This window comes from Taudactylus pleione, unplaced genomic scaffold (assembly GCF_031769625.1).
Source record: "Taudactylus pleione unplaced genomic scaffold, aTauple2 ptg000556l, whole genome shotgun sequence".
NCBI lineage: Eukaryota > Metazoa > Chordata > Amphibia > Anura > Myobatrachidae > Taudactylus > Taudactylus pleione.
In genome coordinates, this window is record NW_028284958.1 from 5,497,929 (window position 1) to 5,520,640 (window position 22,712).

A 22,712-nucleotide genomic window follows, 5' to 3' on the forward strand; every position below is an offset into this window, starting at 1 on the left:
AAACTCGTTGCTTATGATAATGGTGCTCCAGCCAATCATCTCCCAACTGTCATCTGTTTGAAAAGTGACAGACTGGTGCATCACCAGCGCTTTAGGGGGGAATTTAATAAGACCCGTTAGTTTAACAGGTGTGAAAAAGGTGGGCTTTAACACTCGGGGCTATTCAATTAAAGCCCCTTTGTCGACCAAAACCTTTATCGCCCAAGACACTTTTTAACATCCATTAAATTAATGTGTTAACAGGCGTTACAACGTGTTAATAGACATTAATACATAGGATCCATGCTAACTCACGGACCGATGCGTCAACAGGGTCTCTTCACCCGTTAACAACCTATTTATCAGGGATTTCTTTTTATGTCTGACTAGACCTGAAAAAAAATCCCTGTTAAGTGCAACCTGCAGGCTGCCTTCGGGGCTCAATTAGCACACGGTAAATTACCACAACTACAATAGGGGCCTATTAATCATCACTTATTTTTTCACAAAAGCACCCATGGGGGGGGGCACAGTAGTCCGCAGCCAGCCTGAAGACAGGCAGTGAAAATTGACCGTGCAGGAGAAAAGTCACTTCCGAAATACTGCTTCGTAGAAACAGCGATTTTTCAGTAGTGATAGTTTAGGGCAGGAGGCATGATGAATGCCTCCAAAACTGTGTTTGAACTCGCAGCGAGTTCAAACCATAATGATCACATGTGATCATTATGTTTTGATGATTAGGTCCGTTAGTGTCTGAAAATACAGTATTTGCTCAGCATCAGTTTTGACAATTATTTTAAAACCACCGTCAATGCCATTTGGTTACTAGCGCTGTTTAGTGAAGTTTCTAGTGTTGTTTTAGTGCTGTTTAGTGAAAAATTGGGGGGGATTTTTTCACTGCCAGCCTAGTCTTAAAAGCCGAAGGCTAATTATTGTTGTAATTTTCCAATATTTTTACACAAAAGCGTGCACCAGTCCGAGGGAGGTCTTGCTGTATGCAACCTAATTGTTATCAAATAAGCTACGTAATTTAAATGCCGAATCAGTTGTGATGTGTGCTTAGTTCGGGTCAACAGTTGGTTACTAGAGGGCTGACTGATGACAGGGGAAGCATCTGCAATTAAGATGTTAATTAATAATTTGTAGGGAATGAGTTAGTAAACCTCTTATTACGGTACAAAAAGTATGCATATATTTCACATCAGTAATCAGTGGATAATAATCTCCTGGACAACAGTGACAAGTATATCAATAATAATAAAAATAAATGATGTACTACAAATCCCATACGCCAACATATTGTTAGTTAGCCCACATACTTACATTGATACAATGCTGCTGGATAGCATAATCATGAAAGAGAGACGAGTACTAATCATAAATTCACACTTCTATGTGTGCAGAAAATATACCTGTCAGATTAATTGGGTGCGTATCCCACATCTAATAGTTGCAGCCTTAGATGTAAAGCGCTGAATGTTTGCTATTTCTGTAGAGGGGTTGGATAGTTGTGTCCGTTTAGTTGTGGCTAGCAGGGAGTATTCTAGCATTGAGAGATAGATAGATAGATTAGACAGACAAACAGGCAGGCAGACACAGCGCACCCTCAGGTCTTTTTCCTCTCAATTATATCTCTTCCTCCCTATAATGATCAACTGTTCAGATTTGTCATCAAGAGCTGCAGCCACTATGAAGGAAGCAGGACCTGCCGCGACTGTGAGGAGGAAGAGGCCATTCACTGTAGCTAGAAGCTGCACCTACATGAGCATTACTGCATTTGGGAGGCCACAGGCTGCTCCCTCCCACTGCTTCCATTTCATCATCGCTAAACACCCTCCCTTGCCACTGTCCATGCTGAAAAAGTAAAAATGGGAATGCCAGCCTCAAAATGATCCAGAAGTTTTCAGCATACAAACAGCGTTATATAATTCTGCAGGTTGGTAGGAGCTCACTACAGCTGGGCTTGCTAGGACATAAAAAAAAAAAACACAGAATGGGTAACTAACAAAACACAAAGCAAGACATCAGAGAGAGAGATATCACAGCACCTGCTCCAATAGCCTAGAGGCCAGTGAGAAGGCACTGAGGTCATAGGTTCAGTTCAATCACAGGCAGAACCTTCCAAAGGAACTTGAAATCTGCAAATTATAATGGAATGTACAGTACAGGTTGAGTCTCCCATATCCAAATATTCCGAAATACGGAATATTCCGAAATACGGAATTTTTTTGGCATGACTGAGATAATGAAACCTTTGATTTTTGATGGTTCAATGTACACAAACTTTGTCTAAGACAAAAAAGTATTAAAAATATTGTATAAAATAACCTTCAGGCTGTGTGTAAAAGGTATATATGAAACATAAATGAATTTAATTTCTGTACACAAACTTTGCTTGAGCCACAAAATTATTGAATATATTGTATAAAATACTTGCAGGCTGTGTATAAGGTGTATATAACACATAAATGCATTCTGTGTGTATATTTGGGTCCTATTCCCAAGATATTTCATTATGGTATGCAATTATTCCAAAATACGGAATATTCCATTATCCAAAATACAGTACCCCTGGTCCCAAGCATTTTGGATATGGGAGACTCAACCTGTATTTTGTTAGTTCCAGTTGTGCGATTGAGGAAAGGACATTTTTCAAAATAATATTGAAAAAAACTTGCAAATAAGGATTAGCAAAGATCCAGTTGCAATAAATAACCACACAATTTATTCTCCCAAGCGATCATATCAGATTACATCACATCATACAATTAATAGTACATGTGTAAATGATTATATGCACAGTGTTGATGGTAGATGATATAACCATTCAGCGATGTGTATATCATCTTTTACTTTTTGTGGGGCGTTCAAATCACCTGTCCTCACTGGCGGCAGACAGTGAAATGATAATTAAACACCAATAAATGACAAGCTTTATATAATTTAGCACGGAGGAGTGTATACATTTCATGTGTGACACATGTCTACATGTGTGACACATGACACAACTGATGTGATACAGTGTAATCAGAATTATGTTAATCCAAGTTTGTTCATTTTATGCACACAGTACTTAAAAACAATCTTTGAACAATCAGTATGCAACAATCTCTTTTCTGCACATGCTCAATATACATTACTTTTGGCCCCTTAAAAAGTAGGAGGCACATATAGAAACCGTTGTAATTCCTACACCGTTCAAATGATTTTGATGTAATTACCCTCAAATTAAATGTGAAAGTCTGCAGTTAAAGCACATCGTGTTTGTTTCATTTCAAAGCCACTGTGGTGGTGACTAGAGGCCAAAATATGAAAATTCTGTCAATGTCCCAATATTTATGCACCTGACCGTATCAGATTCAAATATGAGTGTGTACAAATTGTTCACTATAGATTTGGCACTGGAAAAAATGAAGCACAATAGGTTATGAGGAAACCATGAAATGATTTTTGAATTATATACTTATTTCTCTTTTATCTATAATGACTGCTGTGTTTTTTCTTTTTCTTTTTTTGTGTTTATTTGTATAAAATAGTATACCCTATTATGCAGTGCCGTCTATACTTTATGCTTAATAGCTTAGAGTATAGACAGCACTGCATAATATGGTATACTATGCTATACAAATAAAACACACACATAGCATTTTCTATGAATTTTAAGATCTTTCCAAAATACTATAGTCATTTAAGAATTTTTCAAGACACAGACAGTCATCTCAGTCAGGTATATCAGGCATTCTGCCTAATCACAAAGTGATGGAATTGTTTACAAATACTGAGTGATTAAAATTTGAAGACATGAAAAATTATATTTTTAAAATATAATTTGTATTCCGCTTATATTAGTGACAGTTATGAATGTGATCTTATCATGAGAAAAAAAAATGTTTGTGGGGATACTTTTACATTCCAAAATGTGCCTGTTTCTTGAGTCAGTGATTGTACTTGAGTGACTATTATAAGAAGATATTCATATTATCTATATGTCAGGAAGGAACTGGTGTGATAATACAACTATATGCTAGAATTGGAGGACAAAGATCAGTGCCAGTACTATTTTATTTAGATGAATCTTAAATAAACTACTATCAACACTGCATTTAGTTTAATTCTTAATTCAGATATGTGACATCTACAAGTCGTGAACCTTAGAATGGGGGACACAGATGACTGATGTACTGTGTAGTCTTGCCAAAACCAGGTAACGTTTAGGAGTTTGTTAATGTAGTAAATAAATTATTCAGTTGAAAATTTGCTATACAATATGTCCGTGTTTATATGGCTTTCAATAAAATCTAACTTATATCTGGAGTTATGTCACTTGTGTCACATGACTCATTCTGAGTGTTACATAATGGAATGCATTGCTATCAGTAATGGCAAAACACACCTGGTAATGTAGATGCTCTCATACTGTGCAAACAACTGTCTTTGTTTCAAACTGATGGGCATAGTTGTTGTAGGGTAAAATAAACCCTAAGGCTATCGAAACACAGGTGTTCAACTCTTTTATCTAGTATATACATACGGGAAGCAGTCGGGAAGTTGACGGACGGAATCCCGACAGTCCATACATACATACTATACACACAAGTGGATACCGCTGATATCAGCAATGCACTGATAAGTTTCAGCGAGTTTCGCCAGTAACAAGTTATTTTTCTAGAGGAAATGAGGATAACTCACAAATTGATGAAGCAGCGTAAAAGCCATTTGGGACTTACTGGCTGTTTACATCACTTTGAAATGTGACATTATCCACTACCTATTCCTGCCATGGAACAGAATATACTTCCTCAGAATCTGCATATGTTGTAAACCGATTTAACCATGATATCTTAGTCATTTACCTATTGGACGATTCTGTAAAGTATCTAACAAACACAATATTGGGATAAAACCAGAAAAGTTTAAATCAGTGGTGGGAGCAAATGTTACGATAGGATTAGTTTTGAGGAAACTGCTTCACTTCTACAAGTCAAGTGCGTTCCATTTTCAGGGGTAACACAAGCACAATGAAGTGATGGAAAATATGATGGAAAAGTATTCATGTGTGATGCAAAAACAGGTTCTATGCTGTAAAATATATACCGTGCTCTGCTTTCTTTACATTTTTCTGTATTGTCAATAAATGTCAATAAAGTCGCAGCAGCACTGTCACAGGATGCCATGTTCAGACAGAGAAATTACACCTGTCAGGGCTGGTGCAAATTTCCACGTTTCGACTGATGGTGCGCACAAGATGGATTAGTGTCGCTGCGTCTGAGTAGGAAGATCATCGGGCATCACATTATTATAAAGACTCAGACGCGGCTGCAGCAAAAGACGCAGCGAAGCAAGTCAGGCCCTATAAGATGTTAGAACATGGTCAGTACCACTGCTCTAGTTCAAACACAAGTTTTACAGGTAGTCACATGGGAACTAGGAAGTGTGCAGGGAGGAGGTATAGAAGATTCAATACACCTGGCACAAACCTGCTTTCTCCGGATGCTGAAATGTCTCTAAAGCCTATACTTCTTAACTTTGAGTCACAATTGATGTCACGCTTTACAAAAAGTTCTAAAAAGTTATGAATGAAAGACGTGAGCATTGTATTTGTTTGTTAGGCTGTAGTGCAAAATAAAGTGGCAAAAACGGGTTTGCATTCACCTTCAGTTTTTAACTACTAAACAATATAATGATCCTAACATGAATATAAAAGGTGTCTTCAAAAACTACATAGAACAGTTAACCCACAGAGCTTGCAATCATTTTTTTTCACATGTAAAGGGTTAACCAGCCACTTCTACAGCTACAGTACATTCACATATCTACAAAACATTTCTTACCTGTAGAGTAGAGAGAAGAACTTGCAAACCACTAGACCCTTCAGATGCCATGTCCGTGCCAATGCCAGCTATGTCTAGCTCACTCTGTGGGCAAACAGACAACCAGCAGACACAATGCTTAACCCGTCTCTGCCAAGTCCCTGATGGTCTCTGTCCCAAGGGCAGATCAATTCACACATGTACAGGCAAGCGGTGCAACCCTAGACCTCAGCTGTGTGAAATAAAGGCCAGCTTGCCACCGTGAATTACATTCATTTCCTATATAAAGAATCTCAGAGATTAAGCAGGGTCTCATCATTGCTAGAGATACATGAGTGGTAAGGGACAGAACTCCTTTTTGGGAAAAAGGGGAGGCAGCCAGGAACTACAAGTCAGCAAACAAAACAGGCTGGTGACTGTGAGAGGGGAAGAAAATGACGGACACTGGCAGCCTGTGTGTACTGTACAAATATCTTGGGAAGACAAGAGTGGTGGACGGGATTTCACACCGGCTTTCTTGTCCACATGAAACCAGACACTGTGTTTCACATACTGGACATTGATCACCAAAAGGGACAAACCAGGGTAAAGAAAATAACTAACTAAAATCCTGAAATAACAACAAACTGTATTTGCAGAAACATATAGCTGTATAAGTAAAAAAAATAAAAATACAGGATTGTGAGCAATAAAAGCTCTTGGTAATAACATCATAACTTTCACTATATTTTGTGTACTTTTACCTTGAAATAGCAAAACATTAATTTCAATCAACTCTATAATCAACTCAATAAGGAAGCTGTGGTGTGATTGCAAAAATGTATTTCTGTTGTGAATTCTCTGCTGCTTAAGGTGCATACACACCTTTTTTGAACGATTTTCGATAACGATATCATTTATCGTTCGATCGTTGAAAAAATCGTTCACTTTCTGAGTTAAAACGATGAACGATTACCGTTCATGCGCCTCCACGTTTGTAGTTTGTAGTGCAGTCAGACTGACCAACTCAGTAAAGGAATATGCAAAAATCATTTGTAGTTCAAAAAAATCGTTCATTACATTTAGTAAATGAATGATTCTAGTAAACGATTTTTGTTCATTTTTCCCTTGGAAAAATGAACGAAAATCGTTTACTACAAATCAAGTCGTTGTGTGTGTATTCAGCTTAAAAGTTAGGAGTCACACAGAAGGTATTCTGTATAAAATCTCATCAAACCTATTTTCACTTGCATTTATGATAATGATATTTATTTATATATTTATTTATGATCCTGGTCCAGTGTGTACAGCTGGCAGACTGGTATCAATGCAGTGAAGTAATAGTTTATCTCGTCATACAATCACTATTATTTGCCTTGAAGTTTACTTAGCATTATACAAAAATCATAAGGTTATTAAACATTTAAAATCAGGGGGCTGCCTGTATACCTAGCCCACATACTATATATGTTTGCTTTAATATGTAAGATCACTGTAATACTGTAAATATTAAAATAATAATGTAAGGCATATTAATTAATTACTGCTATAAGACCTTACAAAAGTTTCCACACAGCAACTTAAAAGTAAAAAGTATAATACAGTGCACTGCGAATGGGTGATATTATCATACATAATTCTGCATGTCATAAGTGCACCTGCTTGCATGCCCAGGTATTGCACAGTGTGCTCAATGTGGGCACTCAGGCCAGCTGCGCCAAAGACAGAAATAGGCTATATGATAGCCTAAGCCTAGTATATTAGTGGGTGCTGTTCTTTGTTTTGAGCTGTACTGAGACACATTTAGATATGCAGCCTTTTCCTTTATTTACTTCTTGGCCCATAAATTACTAGAGATCAGCGGTTCGGTTTCTGTGGAATCTGAACCGCTCCGAACAGGTGGAATCTGAGTCCATCTGAACGCAAGTCCGTGTGTTCCTGCCTAACTCGGATTCCACCTTGAGGCCGAACATCACACAGCCAATATCGGATTGTCGCGAGACTCGGGTGACGTTCGGCCTCTATAAAAGGCGCAGCATCCGGGACTCGCCGCCATTTCGTAACTCTGCTGAGAGAGGACGAGTTACTTACTACAACTTCTTGCCGCTGGACATTTTTGTCGAGGTCATTAGACCTCCCGTGTATATAACCTTCATGACTTCACTTTACTGGGCATAAGCCCACTGTGTAGTGTGTATACAAGCTCTGTGACTGGGCTTAAGTGCACTGTGTATACAAGCTCCGTGACTGGGCATAAGCTCACTGTGTATACAAGCTCCGTGACTGGGCATAAGCCCACTTTACTGGACACAAGCCCACTGTGTGTATACAAGCGCTGTGACTGGGCATAAGCCCACTATGTATACAAACTCTGTGACTTTACTGGGCATACGCCAACTGTGTAAACAAGCTCCGTGACAGGGCATAAGGCCAGTGTGTATACAAGCTCCATGACTGGGCATAAGCACACATGTATAAAAGCTCTGTGACTGGGCATAAGCCCACTGTGTATATACAAGCTCCGTGACTGGGCATAAGCCCACTGTGTATACAAGCTCCGTGACTGGGAATAAGCCCACTGTGTACACAAGCTCCGTGACTGAGCATAAACCCACCGTGTATACAAGCTCCGTGACTGGGCATAAGCCCACTGTGTATACAAGCTCCATGACTTTACTGGGCATAAGCCCACTATGTATGCAAGCTCCATGACTGGGCAAAAGCCCACTGTGTATACAAGCTCCGTGACTGGGAATAAGCCCACTGTGTACACAAGCTCCGTGACTGAGCATAAACCCACCGTGTATACAAGCTCCGTGACTGGGCATAAGCCCACTGTGTATACAAGCTCCGTGACTTTACTGGGCATAAGCCCACTGTGTATACAAGCTCCGTGACTGGGCATAAACCCACTGTGTATACAAGCTCCATGACTTTACTGGGCATAAGCCCACTGTGTATACAAGCTCCGTGACTGGGCAAAAGCCCACTGTGTATATGTAAGCTCCATGACTGGGCATAAGCCCATTGTGTATACAAGCTCAGTGACTTTACTGGGCATAAGCCCACTATGTATACAACTCCATGACTGGCATAAGCCCACTGTGTATACAAGCTCCGTGACTTTACTGGGCATAAGCCCACTGTGTATACAAGCTCCGTGACTGGAGATAAGCCCACTGTGTATACAAGCTCCATGACTGGGCATAAGCCCACTGTGTATATACAAGCTCCATGACTGGGCATAAGCCCACTGTGTATACAAGCTCCGTGACTTTACTGGGCATAATTCCACTGTGTATACATGCTCCATCACTGGGCATAAGCCCACTGTGTATACAAGCTCTGTGACTGGGCATAATACCACTGTGAATGCAAGCTCCGTGACTGGGCATAAGCTCACTGTGTATGCAAGCTCTGTGACTTTACTAGGCATAAACCCACTGTGTATACAAGCTCCGTGACTGGGCATAAACCCACTATGTATACAAGCTCCATGGCTTTTCTGGGCATAAGCCGCCCACTGTGTATACAAGCTCCGTGACTGGGCATAAGCCCACTGTGTATACAAGCTCTGTGACTTTACTGGGCATAAGCAATTGTGTATACAAGCTCTGTGACTGGGCATAAGCCTACTGTGTGTATACAAGCTCCATGACTGGTAATAAGCCCACTGTGTATACAAGCTCTGTGACTTTATTGGGCATAATCCCACTGTGTATACAAGCTCCATCACTGGGCATAAGCCCACTGTGTATACAAGCTCCATGACTGGGCATAAGCCCACTGTGTATACAAGCTCTGTGACTGGGCATAAGCCCTCTGTGAATGCAAGCTCCGTGACTGGGCATAACCCCACTGTGTATGCAAGCTCTGTGACTTTACTAGGCATAAACCCACTGTGTATACAAGCTCTGTGACTCCAGTTCATAGTGAGTGGTAACAAATAAATATTATAAATAAATACATCATACTATTACTAAGGCTGGCCATACACGCTACAATTATCGGGGCGATCCGCCTGATATCGGCGGATCGCCCCAATAATTGTAGCATGTGGGGGGGCGACCGAGGGTTAAATATTGCTCGGTCGGGCATGCCGGATTGTCCAGCATGCCCCTCCAATGCGATATTTCCCGGTAAACTGCCGGCCGCATCGGGCAGTGTATGCCCAGCTGCGGCCGACAGACATTTCCGGAAGGAACAGGGAAATGTCTCCTCCCCCGGGGGCGGAGCACGAATGTCGGGCTGATACACTGTGAGAGAAATCTCACAGTGTATGCCGGCGACATCTGCAGCTGGGAGGCTACCAGATAAAATGTCTGTCGGTCTGACAGACATTTTATCTGGCCGTGTATGCCCAGCATAAGTAGTTTTTGTACAATTTAGTGATTTCATTAATATGGATCACAACAACGAAATGAGAGGAGAGCAGAAGCAGCAAGCAAATGCTAGCACTGCAGCTGCTGGAAGTCCATCACTATCATCTAAAGCTGATGCTCAAGGGTGCAGAGGCTTTAAATAGTATCTGAAATAAAAAAATCTCGATTTCACAGGGGTAAAGACAAAAAAACCCTCTAAAGGCTAGTGCAGAAAAACTGAAAATTGTCAACTTACCATTCACCACACGTAGTGGCAAGGAAAGGCTCAGGCCTTGGCCTTTATTTCTGAGTGGTGGTTCTGCAACTGTCAGTGAGGCATCTTGTGCCTCTCATGACAAAGAAAGACCTTTTCAATCTGACTATAGAAGAAGTATAAAAAATTTAAAACTACTAAGGCAGTAGATCAAACTGTGTTTTCAGAAACACAAATGTCAGAAATCCCTGAGGAGAGTCTAAGGCGGTCCACAAGTGGTATTGCTATTTGTAAGCCTGACATTTCAGAGAAGCCATCCTCCACAGTTTCTGGGCCTGATTCAGAGCCGGACGCTATTTGCGCTCGCTCGTTCAGAAAAAGGGGCCGGCTATTTAAATTGAGCGCTCGCTCTTTGCGGTCTGTTGACGCCTCTATGTCTGAGCGAGCGAACGAAACATGCGCTCGCTATTTTGTAAAGACGCCCCTTGGCCGTTCGCATCATACGTCATCTCCGCTATTTATTAGATTAATCGAGTACATCGAAATGCTCGCAGTGCTTGTGGTTGGATTTTCCTACCGCAATCATGCGAACAGTTCAGGCTAAGAAACAACCAAGTGACATGGTCGATGACACTGCTTTGTTAATTATGCACACCCTTAAAACGCCCGTTTTGACCGTTTGGCACGCCTGCGTTCGGATCACCACTCCCCGTTTTCAAGCACCTTCCCCTGTTACCACCCACAAACGCCTCATCCTGTCACTCAAATTAGCGGGCACTTGCTGTTTTGCGAACGCTCGATTTCCGACCGCAATGACTGGTTGGCGCATGCGCATTACGACCCATATGCATGCGCAGTTGTGCGAACATCGCTCGGAGCGAACGAGCGGCCGCTTATGAGCAGCTCTGAATCAGGCCCTCTGTTCCATCTGTAGTTGTGGGGATGAGCAGTTTTGCAGAGGACATAGAAATTGAGGATGCCACCGTGGAATTGCAAGAGGATGAGGGGAATATATGTGCAGCTGATGTTGGCACTAATGAGGATATTGAGGATGAGGATTTTGTTTGTATAAGTCAGGCACCAGTGGAAGCAGCTCTTGGCCAAGATAAGAAGGCCATTGCCATGCATAGGCATAGAACCAACAAATCAACATCTTTTGTGTGGAATTATTTTTACCAAAACCCTGACAAAATTTGTAAAGCCATTTGTAGCCTTTGTGGGACCACAGTTAGTAGAGGTAGGGACATTAAACATCTAGGAACCTCCACGCTATTACGTCATCTACAGCAAGCTCATGACAAGAGTTTGATAACATCAGAAACTGCTGCTAAAAAATAACAACAAGCAGTCTAGTATTAGCTAGATGCCTTCTCTCTACTAAATCCCAGAACCTGCAATCTCTACCGCCAACACCTTTATCCTCAATATCCTCAGGAATGATCAGTGGTAGTCCAGCATCCAATTTGTTAATGCTAAGTCATGGTGACTCCTCCACTTTCGAGGACACCTCAGAAGAAATTGAATCTTTGAGTGCTAGGCCTGCTGCTGCTGCTGGGTGTGGATCTTCATCCCAGAAGTGGACCAAGAAAACTACTATTAGTAGTTAAACAAAAAAACAATTGACTGTTAAAGAATCTCTTGCAAGGGGAAGCAAATATGACAGCTCTCACCCTGTCGCACAGCGGATCACTGACGCCATGACGGCTATGCTAGTATTAGATCTGCGTCCAATATCCACAATTAATGCAGTGGGATTTACACAGTTAAATGAGGTCCTATGTCCGAGGTACCAAATTCCATCTCGGTTTCATTTTACCCGAAAAGCCATTCCTCGGCTGTACCATGACGTTAAACAGAACTTAATTATTGGCCTGCAAAATGCTATTGTACCCACTGTCCACTTAACCACAATAGTGGGCAAACTAAAGATTGCATGACTGTGACAGCCCACCGAGTGGGTGAATTGTCTTCAGCAGCAGCAGAAGCAATATCTAACAAACAACACCAGCTCAATTTGGAGACCCTTGTACAAACTGGCTTTGCATTACTTAAGCTGTCCACCCTCCAGTGTGTACTCGGAGAGAGTTTTCAGTACAGCCGGACCCTTGTGAGGCTATTTCCACGAAATGTAGAAAATATGATGTTCATTAAAATGAACTGGAAATTTCATGAGGAAAACCTTTCCCGCCAATCACGTCACAGTACAGATACTTCTGTAATGGCGGATTCCAGCGGGGATGAATTAATATTGTGTGAGGAATCGGGTGATGTACACACTCATGAGGGCGAGGATGGCAATGATGGTGACATCTTGCCACTGTAGAGCTGTTGACTTTAGCTGATGTAACTTTTTTTGTGGGGGCCCAAACAGACCAAGCACTTCAGCCACAAAGTGTCAGTACCTGTCACTGAAGTGCTTGGTTTGTTAAAGTGTGCATGTCTTTTTTAATATTAAACATAAGGGTGGGTGGGAGAGCCCAAGGAAAATTCCATCGTGCACTACCTTTCATTTCTTCCACTGCTGTATGGAAATGATTCATAGATGTTTTTTAAACTGTGGTGTCTGTACCGCAGCGCCGCTGCTCTGACGCTTGGTAACCAGTCAGCTCAATGCAACCTTTGGCCAATAATGGTGAAAACAATATCATAAGCTGTGAGGTGGTCTAAATTGACTGGAAATGACTGGAAATTAATGTTATTGAGGTTTTTAATACTCTAGGAAGAAAATAAAGCCCAATTTATTTAATTTTAGCTTTTTTTGACAATTTTTGTAAAAAATCCAAAGCCAGTCACCGCAGTTTGGCAAATCCAAAGCCGGACAAAGAATTAGAACCAAATCCAGCAAAAATGGTCCAGAGCACATCCCTAATAATTACAGTATATTGGACCTAGGACCTCTTTCAGAGTCTCTCGCTAGGGCACGATCGCTCGCTAGGAGCGATTTTAGCCCGTCTGCGCATGCATCTAAGTCATAGTGCGCATTCCCAAACTGGCATCTGCGATGTACAATCGAGCGCTCGTAGTACAGACAGGACACTACTTTGAGTGACAGATTGCGCCATTTGTGGGTGGTAACAGGGAAAGGTGCTTGTGAACGGGGGAGCTGTTGTGCAAACTCAGGCGTGTCTGACCGTCAGAACGGCATTTAGTGGGTGTGCATAATTAGCAAAGTAGCGTCATTGCACACGTGACTTGGTTGTTTTTTTAGCTTGAACTGCTCGCAGTGCTTGGGGTTGGTTTGGTCAAACCCAAGTGCTGCGAGCAGCTCCGATGGCCCTCGATGTTCACGATTAATCAGACACTTCCCGGAGATGACGCGTGCTGCGAGTGACAGGTGGGAGGTTTTATAGTCCAGCGTACACTAACTGCCATCGCTCACTAAGACATAGAGGGCGTCCTCACTTGATTTGCATAACCGGCTCCTTTTTGCAAGCGACCGATCGCATCTTGCGAGCACCTCTGAATGAGGTCCCTAGAACAGTAGTGCAGACTGCACATTGACTGCAACCAAAAATTAAAGTATTTTACTATATGCAGAGCTGGGGAGCCCAGGCCAGCCCATAAATACTCTCCAGCTCAACTGCCATTGGCTGCAGACTTTGTGACCCAAGCAGAGAGGATTCTGACAATGCCATGTCACCCTCATGAATTTCCTCTGCTCTCAAAAAAACTGAAATGGGCTTCAATGTGGATGCTCTGGACTAAGGCATACACACAAGAGGCCCCAGCTTTGCTTTTCTCCAAGAAGAGCGTACACCAAAGAAATGTGGAGTAGCAAAGCTGCTGACTTTAACAAAATACAATATAAATATAGGTAGACAGATAGAAAATGTTATATATATATATATATATATATATACATATATATATATACACACACACACATATATATATATATATATATATTTGTTTGTATATATATATATATATATATATATATATATATATATATATATTAGGGGTGTGCACCGACCACTTTTTCGTGTTTTTGATTGTGGATCTGGATCTTTCTTCGTGTTTTAGATCTGGATTGGTTTTGCCAAAACCACCCTTCCGTGTTTTGGGTTCTGGGTTTTGTGTTTTGGATCTGTATTTTTTTTTTAAAAAGCAAAAAAACAGCTAAAATCACAGATTTTGTGGGCTTTTCTGGTCCTATGCTATTATTAACCTCAATAACCTTAATTTCCACTCATTTCCAGTCTATCCTGAACACCTCACAATAGTGTTTTTATGTCCAAAAGGTTGCACCGAGGTAGCTGGATGACTATGCTAAGAGATACGAGTGGGCGGCACAAACACATGGCCCATCTAGGAGTGACACTGCAGTGGCAGACAGGATGGCAGTTTGAAAAACTAAGCCCCAAACAGTACATAATGCAAAGAAAAAAAAGAGGTGCAAGATGGAATTGTCCTTGGGCCCTCCCACCCACCCTTATGTTGTATAAACAGGACATGCACACTTTAACAAACCAATCATTTCAGCGCCAGGGTCTGCCACACAACTGTGGCTGATATCATTGGTTCGTTTGGGCCCCCACAAAGCAAGCTGGCAATTAATCTGTCCCTGCACAAACTGGCTCTACGGAGGCAAGATGTCGTCCTCATCCTCCTCATCCACCGATTCCTCAGCCTCTTCAGTGTTGTGTACATCCTCATCCTCACAGAGTATTAACTCGTCCCTGCTGGAATCCACCACCACAGGTCCCTCTGTACGTTCTGGAGGCTGGTCTCCCTGGAAGAGTTGATAATTAATTTTTATGAACAGCATCTTCTCCACATTTTGTGGAAGCAACCTCCTACGCCTTTCGCTGACAAGGTTCCCGGCTGCACTAAACACTCTTTCGGAATACACACTGGAGGGGGGGCAACTCAGGTAAAATAGAGCCAGTTTGTACAAGGGCCTCCAAATTGCCTCTTTTTCCTGCCAGTACAGGTACGGACTGTATGACATGCCTACTTGGATGCTGTCACCGATGTAATCCTCCACCATTCTGTCAATGGTGACAGTATCATATGCAGTGACAGTAGACATGTCAGAAATTGTTGCCAGGTCCTTCAGTCCGGACCAGATGTCCAAACTTGGTCCTGCCTGCCCTGCATCACTGCCAGCGGGTTGCTTAGGATACCTAAGTTTTTTCCTGGCAGCCCCAGTTGCGGGAGAAAATGAAGAAGGAGCTGTTGACGTGTCACGTTCCGCTTCAGCTGACAGTGTTTTTAACAGCAGGTCTTTGCACCTCTGCAGGCTTGTATCGGCCGGAAAGAGAGACACCACATAGGCTTTAAACCTAGGATCGAGCATGGTGGCCAAAATGTAGTGGTCTGATTTCAACAGATTGACCACCCTGGAATCCTGGCAAAGCGAATGAAGGTCTTCATCCACAAGTCCCACATGCCGAGCGGAATTGCTCCGTCTTAGCTCCTCCCTCACTTTCTCCAGCTGCTTCTGCAAAAGCCTGATGAGGGGAATGACCTGACTCAAGCTGGCAGTGTCTGAACTGACTTCACGTGTGGCAAGTTCGAAGGGCTGGAGAACCTTGCACAACACGGAAATCATTCTCCACTGCGCTTGAGTCAGGTGCATATACCCTCCTTTGCCTATGTCATAGGTGGATGTATAGGCTTGAATGACCTTTTGCTGCTCCTCCATCCTCTGAAGCATATAGAGGGTTGAGTTCCACTGCATCACAACCTCTTGCTTCAGGTGATGGCAGGGCAGGTTCAAGAGTGTTTGCTGGCGCTCCAGTCTTCAACATGCAGTCGCTGAATGGTGAAAGTGGCCAGAATTTTTCTGGCCACCCAAAGCGTCTCCTGCACGCCCCTGTTGCTTTTCAGAAAATTCTGCACCACCAAGTTTATTGTGTGAGCAAAACATGGGACGTGCTGGAATTTGCCCAGATGTAATGCCCGCACAATATTGGTGGCATTGTCAGATATCACAAATCCCCAGGAGAGTCTAAGTGGGGTAAGCCACTGGGTGATGATTTACCTCAGTTTCTCTAAGAGGTTGTCGGCAGTGTGCCTCTTACTGAAACCGGTGATACACAGCGTAGCCTGCCTTGGAACGAGCTGGCGTTTCTGAGATGCTGCTACTGGTGACGCTGCTGTTGTTGCTGTGAAAGGTGATACATCTACCCAGTGGGCTGTCACAGTCATATAGTCCTTAGTCTGCCCTGTTCCACTTGTCCACATGTCCGTGGTTAAGTGGACATTGGGTACAACCGCATTTTTCAGGACACTGAGGACACTTTTTCTGATGTTTCTGTAAAGTCTCGGTATCGCCTGCCTAGTGAAGTGGAATCTAGACGGGATTTGGAACCTGGGACACACTACCTCCATCAATTGTCTAAATCCCACTGCACTAATGGCGGATACCGGACGCACGTCTAACACCAAGATAGCAGTCAAAGCCTCAGTTATACATTTTGCTTCAGGATGACTGCTGTCGTACTTAATCCTCCTCGCTAAGGACTGTTGGAGGGTCAATTGTTTAGCAAAAGCGTTGGTGTTCCTACTTCCTCTCTGGGATGATGAACGACTCACAGCAGCAGCAGCGGCAGCAGTAGGCGTAGCAATGCAGGATCCTCTGGAGGAATCCCGGATAGGAGAGTCAGTCATGCCAGTGACATGGCTACTTCCGATCCTGACTAAGGAGGAAATTGACGAGGAGGGAGTTAGTGTGGTTTGCAGGCGCTTGGATACAACAGGACAACGGGATTTAGGTGTCCCTGGACTGCTTACGGTCTTAGCCAAAGTTTCTGAACTTGACAGTAACTTTTTATGAACGCGCTGCAGGTGACGTATACGGGAGGATGTTCCTAGGTGGTTAACGTCCCTACCCCTACTTATTTCACCTTTACATATGGTACATATGGCAAGACAGTTGTTGTCCGGATTTGGATAGAAATATTGCCAGACCAAAGAGGTGGAATGTTTGGTCTTCTGCCCAGGTATGACCGCGATGGGCTTTTTCATCCCACGGACAACAACTGTCTCCCCCGGAGCCTGATTTAAACAAACCACATCACCATCAGAATCCTCCTCGCCAACTTCCTCCTCAGCGCCAGCTAAACCAGTATCCTCATCCTGTTGTACTTCAACAGTGACATCTTCAATTTGCATATCAGCAAGTGGACTGTGGGTGCTCCTTTCAGCACTTGCAGGGGGCGTGCAAATGGTGGAGCCACCTCTTCCCGTCCAGTGCTGGGAAGGTCAGGCATCGCAACCGCCACCACTCTTGGACTCTCCTTGGGGATTTGTGATATCATCTTAGAACGCACAGTTCTTCGCTGTGCTTTTGCCAGCTTAACTCATTTGATTTTTTTAGCGGGAGGAGGGCTTCCATCATCATTTGAAGCTGAACCTTAGAATTTTTTATTCTTTGTGGAGCGCACTTTGGGGGTTACACCACCCTTTAACAGACAGACGCACGCTTGGCGCTGCTGCTTTGAGGATGCACATACAGTGCAGACAATTCACAAACACAGAAGAAAATGTTTTATTTTTGTTGGAGTGCACTTTGGGGCTACACCACCCTTTAACAGACAGACACACGTTTGGCGCTGCTCCTTTGTTGATGCACGTGCAGCCACAGTGCACACAATTCACAAACACAGAAAATATTTTTTTTATTTTGTTTGGAGTGCCCTTTGGGGGTTACAGCACCCTTTAACGGACAATTCAGCCAGCCCTTTACTTATGGGACACAGGCGCACGCTTGGCGCTGCTCCTTTGTTGATGCACGTGCAGCCACAGTGCACACAATTCACAAACACAGAAAATATTTTTTTATTTTGTTTGGAGTGCACTTTGGGGGTTACAGCACCCTTTAAACAGTCAAGCCAACCGGCCCTTTACCTATGACACAGGCGCACGCTTGGCGCTGCTTTGTTGATGCACGTGCGGCTACTGCGCACACAATTCACAAACACAAAAAAATAGATTTTTATATTTTGTTTGGAGTGCACTTTGGGGGTTACAGCACCCTTTAACGGTCAAGCCAGCCGGCCCTTTACCTATGACACAGGCGCACGCTTGGCGCTGCTTTGTTGATGCATGTGCGGCTACTGCGCACACAATTCACAAACACAAAAAAATTGATTTTTTTATTTTTTTTGGAGTGCACTTTGGGGGTTACAGCTCCCTTTAACGGTCAAGCCAGCCGGCCCTTCACCTATGACACAGGTGCACGCTTGGCGCTACTTTGTTGATGTACGTGCGGCTACTGCGCACACAATTCACAAACACAAAAAAAAAAAATTTCTATTTTGTTTGGAGTGCACTTTGGGGGTAACAGCACCCTTTAACGGTCAAGCCAGCCGGCCCTTCACCTATGACACAGGCGCACGCTTGGCACTACTTTGTTGATGCACGTGCGGCTACTACGCACACAATTCACAAACACAAAAAAATATATTTTTTGATTTTTTCAGTGCCCTTTGTGGGTTACAGCACCCTTTAATGGTCAAGCTAGCCGGCCTTTTACCTATGATACAGGTGCACGCTTGGCGCTACTTTGTTGATGCACGTGCGGCTACTGCGCACACAATTCACAAACACAAAAAAATAAATATTTTTATTTTGTTTGGAGTACCCTTTGGGGGTTACAGCATCCTTTAACGGGCAATCCAGCCGGCCCTTTACTTATGGGACACAGGCGCACGCTTGGCGCTGCTCCTTTGTTGATGCACGTGCAGCCACAGTGCACACAATTCACAAACACAGAAAATATATTTTTATTTTGTTTGGAGTGCACTTTGGGGGTTACAGCACCCTTTAACGGTCAAGCCAGCCGGCCCTTTACCTCTGACACAGGCGCACACTTGGTGCTGCTTTGTTGATGCACGTGCGGCTACTGCTCACACAATTCACAAACACAAAAAAAGGATTTTTAATTTTTTTTGGAGTGCACTTTGGGGGTTACAGCACCTTTTAACGGTCAAGCCAGCCGGCCCTTCACCTATGACACAGACGCACGCTTGGCGCTACTTTGTTGATGTACGTGCGGCTACTGCGCACACAATTCACAAACACAAAAAAAAATATTTTTCTATTTTGTTTGGAGTGCACTTTGGGGGTAACAGCACCCTTTAACGGTCAAGCCAGTCGGCCCTTCACCTATGACACAGGCGCACGCTTGGCGCTACTTTGTTGATGCATGTGCGGCTACTGCACACACAATTCACAAACACAAAAAATATATTTTTTTATTTTGTTTGGAGTGCCCTTTGGGGGTTGCAGCACCCTTTAATGGACAAGCCAGCCGGCCCTTTACTTATGGGACACAGGCGCACGCTTGGCGCTGCTCCTTTGTTGATGTACGTGCAGCCACAGTGCACACAATTCACAAACACAGAAAATATTTTTTTATTTTGTTTGGAGTGCACTTTGGGGGTTACAGCACCCTTTAACGGTCAAGCCAGCCGGCCCTTTACCTATGACACAGGCGCACGCTTGGCACTACTTTGTTGATGCACGTGCGGCTACTGCGCACACAATTCACAAACACAAAAATATATATTTTTTGATTTTTTTCAGTGCCCTTTGGGGGTTACAGCACCCTTTAATGGTCAAGCCAGCCGGCCTTTTACCTATGACACAGGTGCACGCTTGGCGCTACTTTGTTGATGCACGTACGGCTACTGCGCACACAATTCACAAACAAAAAAATAAATATTTTTATTTTGTTTGGAGTACCCTTTGGGGGTAACAGCACCCTTTAACGGACAATCCAGCCGGCCCTTTACTTATGGGACACAGGTGCACGCTTGGCGCTGCTCCTTTGTTGATGCACGTGCAGCCACAGTGCACACAATTCACAAACACAGAAAATATTTTTTTATTTTGTTTGGAGTGCCCTTTGGGGGTTACAGCACCCTTTAACGGTCAAGCCAGCCGGCCCTTTACTTATGACACAGGCGCACGCTTGGCACTACTTTGTTGATGCACGTGCGGCTACTGCGCACACAATTCACAAACAGAATTTTTTTTTATCTTTTTACACTTGGGGGGAGCACCCCCTGGACAACACTACAGCACCCCTTTAGGACTGGGACACTGCACAGGACTTTGGAGTGGACACAGCCCCTATGGACAACTGACTGCACAACACAGTCCAGCCAGCCCCTATGGACTTTGGAGGAGTGGACACAGCCCCTATGGACAACAGCAGCACAGCACAGCACAACACTATACTGCACTACACTACACTACACAGCCCATCCAGCCCTAACTCCCACCCTCCCTCTTCACTGTCCACAGCCGAGTGAGAAAATGGCGCCGATGCGGGTACCTTATATAGAATCCAAAACCCGCGAGACCCGGAAGGCGGGGTGATGACGTTTTGCCTTGATTTCAGATCCGAGTCAGGCGGGAAAAGTCGAGCCTGACTCGGATTGGCCTCGGATCGGGGGGGTTCGGATTTCAGAAATCCGAACCCGCTCATCCCTAATATATATATATATATATATTTTTTTTTTATTAGTATTATTTTTTTTTTCTGCACCTATCATTTAAAGCCATTCCTCAGGTATGTGCAACTACTTAGATGACTAAAAGACTAAAGTGCATTTTAAGAAATAATCATATTATTAGAAGAGTAATCTGTGACAACACTCTGGTCCCATAACATATTGGCAGAGTATAGAATTAACACAATGCTTATTATGTGTGCACTGAACCTATAACCTCTCAGTGGCGTATGAATTGCAAGCGTACGTGCTGGGTACAGTAATCCTCCAGACAGATTCCTATGCCAGAATACAATATACTTGGCCAAGGTACATGTGGTGTTGAATCAGGGGCATAACTAGTTATTTGAAGGCCCCATAGCAAAAGTTTGTAAAGTCCCATATGTACTACCCAATGGTGAAAATGTATATAAAACATGTAACTTTGACAAGAAAGCTGGGCCTCTCTAAGCTCTGGGCCACCGCATAGCAGCTGCGGGATGCAGTCAGGAAGCGTTGGTCAAAATCCTGATGCCTATCAGTATCCCTACGGCTGGAGACCAACGCGGACAACCATGGAGGGGGGGTTAGGTTAGGGGCTCCCGGGGGGAACTTAGGGTTAGGCACCCCTAGAAGAGGGTTAGGGTTAGGCTAGGGGAAGGGGGGGTTAGAGTTAGGTACCCGCGGGGGGAGGTTAGGGTTAGGCACCCCCCCCGGTAGGGTTAGGTTTAGGCTTCGAGGATGGGGGTGTTAGGTTTAGGTACTTACGGGGGGGTTAGGGTTAGGCACTAGGGGCGGAGGTTAGGGTTAGCCACCCCTAAGGGAGGGTTAGGGTTAGGGAGGGGTAAAAGGGTTAGTTATACTTACCTTAATTACCTGTCGTGATCTTCACTGCTGCCGGTCTTCCGGCGTCGGGATTTGAATTCATACCGATCCTGCAGCTGCATACCTTGCACCTATGGTAGTTACACCCATGTGTTGAACATAAAACACAGGTGCTGGTGGCGGTTAGTTCATTAAGTGGTACAGCTTTCCAGTTTTAGATGTATTAAATCAGGTAGAATAACAAGTGCTGCAGCCTAAGACACAGGGATGTCACAGGTGTAACAGCAGTATGCATATATATACTGTATATATGAGCAGCCTGGAGATAAGGGTGTTGTTGGGCATAGTAATGTAATGGGCATAGTAGCAGTGAACACCCTGGTGGTAACACTGATGCTACTATAGCTGTGGTAATACAGCGCACTTGCAGTGCTTAGTATGGGCTCTGTATTGCTCTGTAACTGGTGAGTCACCTGGGCCCATCCATTTTCCTGGAATGCGAGAAAGAGAAGAAGCTCTGAGATGCAGCACGTATGCAGCAGCGCATGTCAGAGGATGGGTCTGTCTGGTTGAGCTCCAGCAATTCCTATTGACCGCCAAGTCAGCCACACTACTTTCAACACCCCCGTCACTCAAGACTGCCTTCCATCACAGAACATAACATGAGCCTCACACAATATTTGCTGCCTCTATTGCAATTAAAAATATGAAGGGTTACCGAAGAACATTCAACAAATAAATCATCAACAATTCAAATATTTTCCAGTCCACATTCCTGCAAGAAAAGTCTCTGAGCATGGAAAAAAATCTGACCTTTGGCCAACATTTCACTAGATACTGTAAATAAACTGCACTGGCTAAAGCAGGTCTCTGTCTCTGTACAATACTACTGTTAGCACTAACTGAAGAAGCCTCGTAAAACACAATATCCTGTGTTAGTATAAGCTTCCTGTTGTTAGGGTCCCATACAGTATCCTAGCATGCTCTGATTACAGTATCCTAGCATGATGCACCTCCTCCTAAGGTAAGTGAGCGATAGATGACTGTTATTTGACTCTCTACGAGTCCACGCCTCCAATGGTGTAATTTCCCTGACTGC

At 43.6% G+C, this 22,712-nt stretch overlaps 1 protein-coding gene across 1 annotated transcript in view; it reads right to left on the reverse strand.

The window, feature by feature from the left end:
* Positions 1-6,031, reverse strand: part of AGBL1 (AGBL carboxypeptidase 1) — a 676,305-nt gene extending 670,274 nt beyond the window's left edge. Inside the window, exon 1 of the mRNA XM_088452839.1 lies at positions 5,811-6,031. Coding sequence (XP_088308965.1) covers positions 5,811-5,861 — 51 coding nt within the window. The 5' untranslated portion in view covers positions 5,862-6,031. The remainder of the gene's footprint in view (positions 1-5,810) is intronic.
* Positions 6,032-22,712: the final 16,681 nt, after the last annotated feature.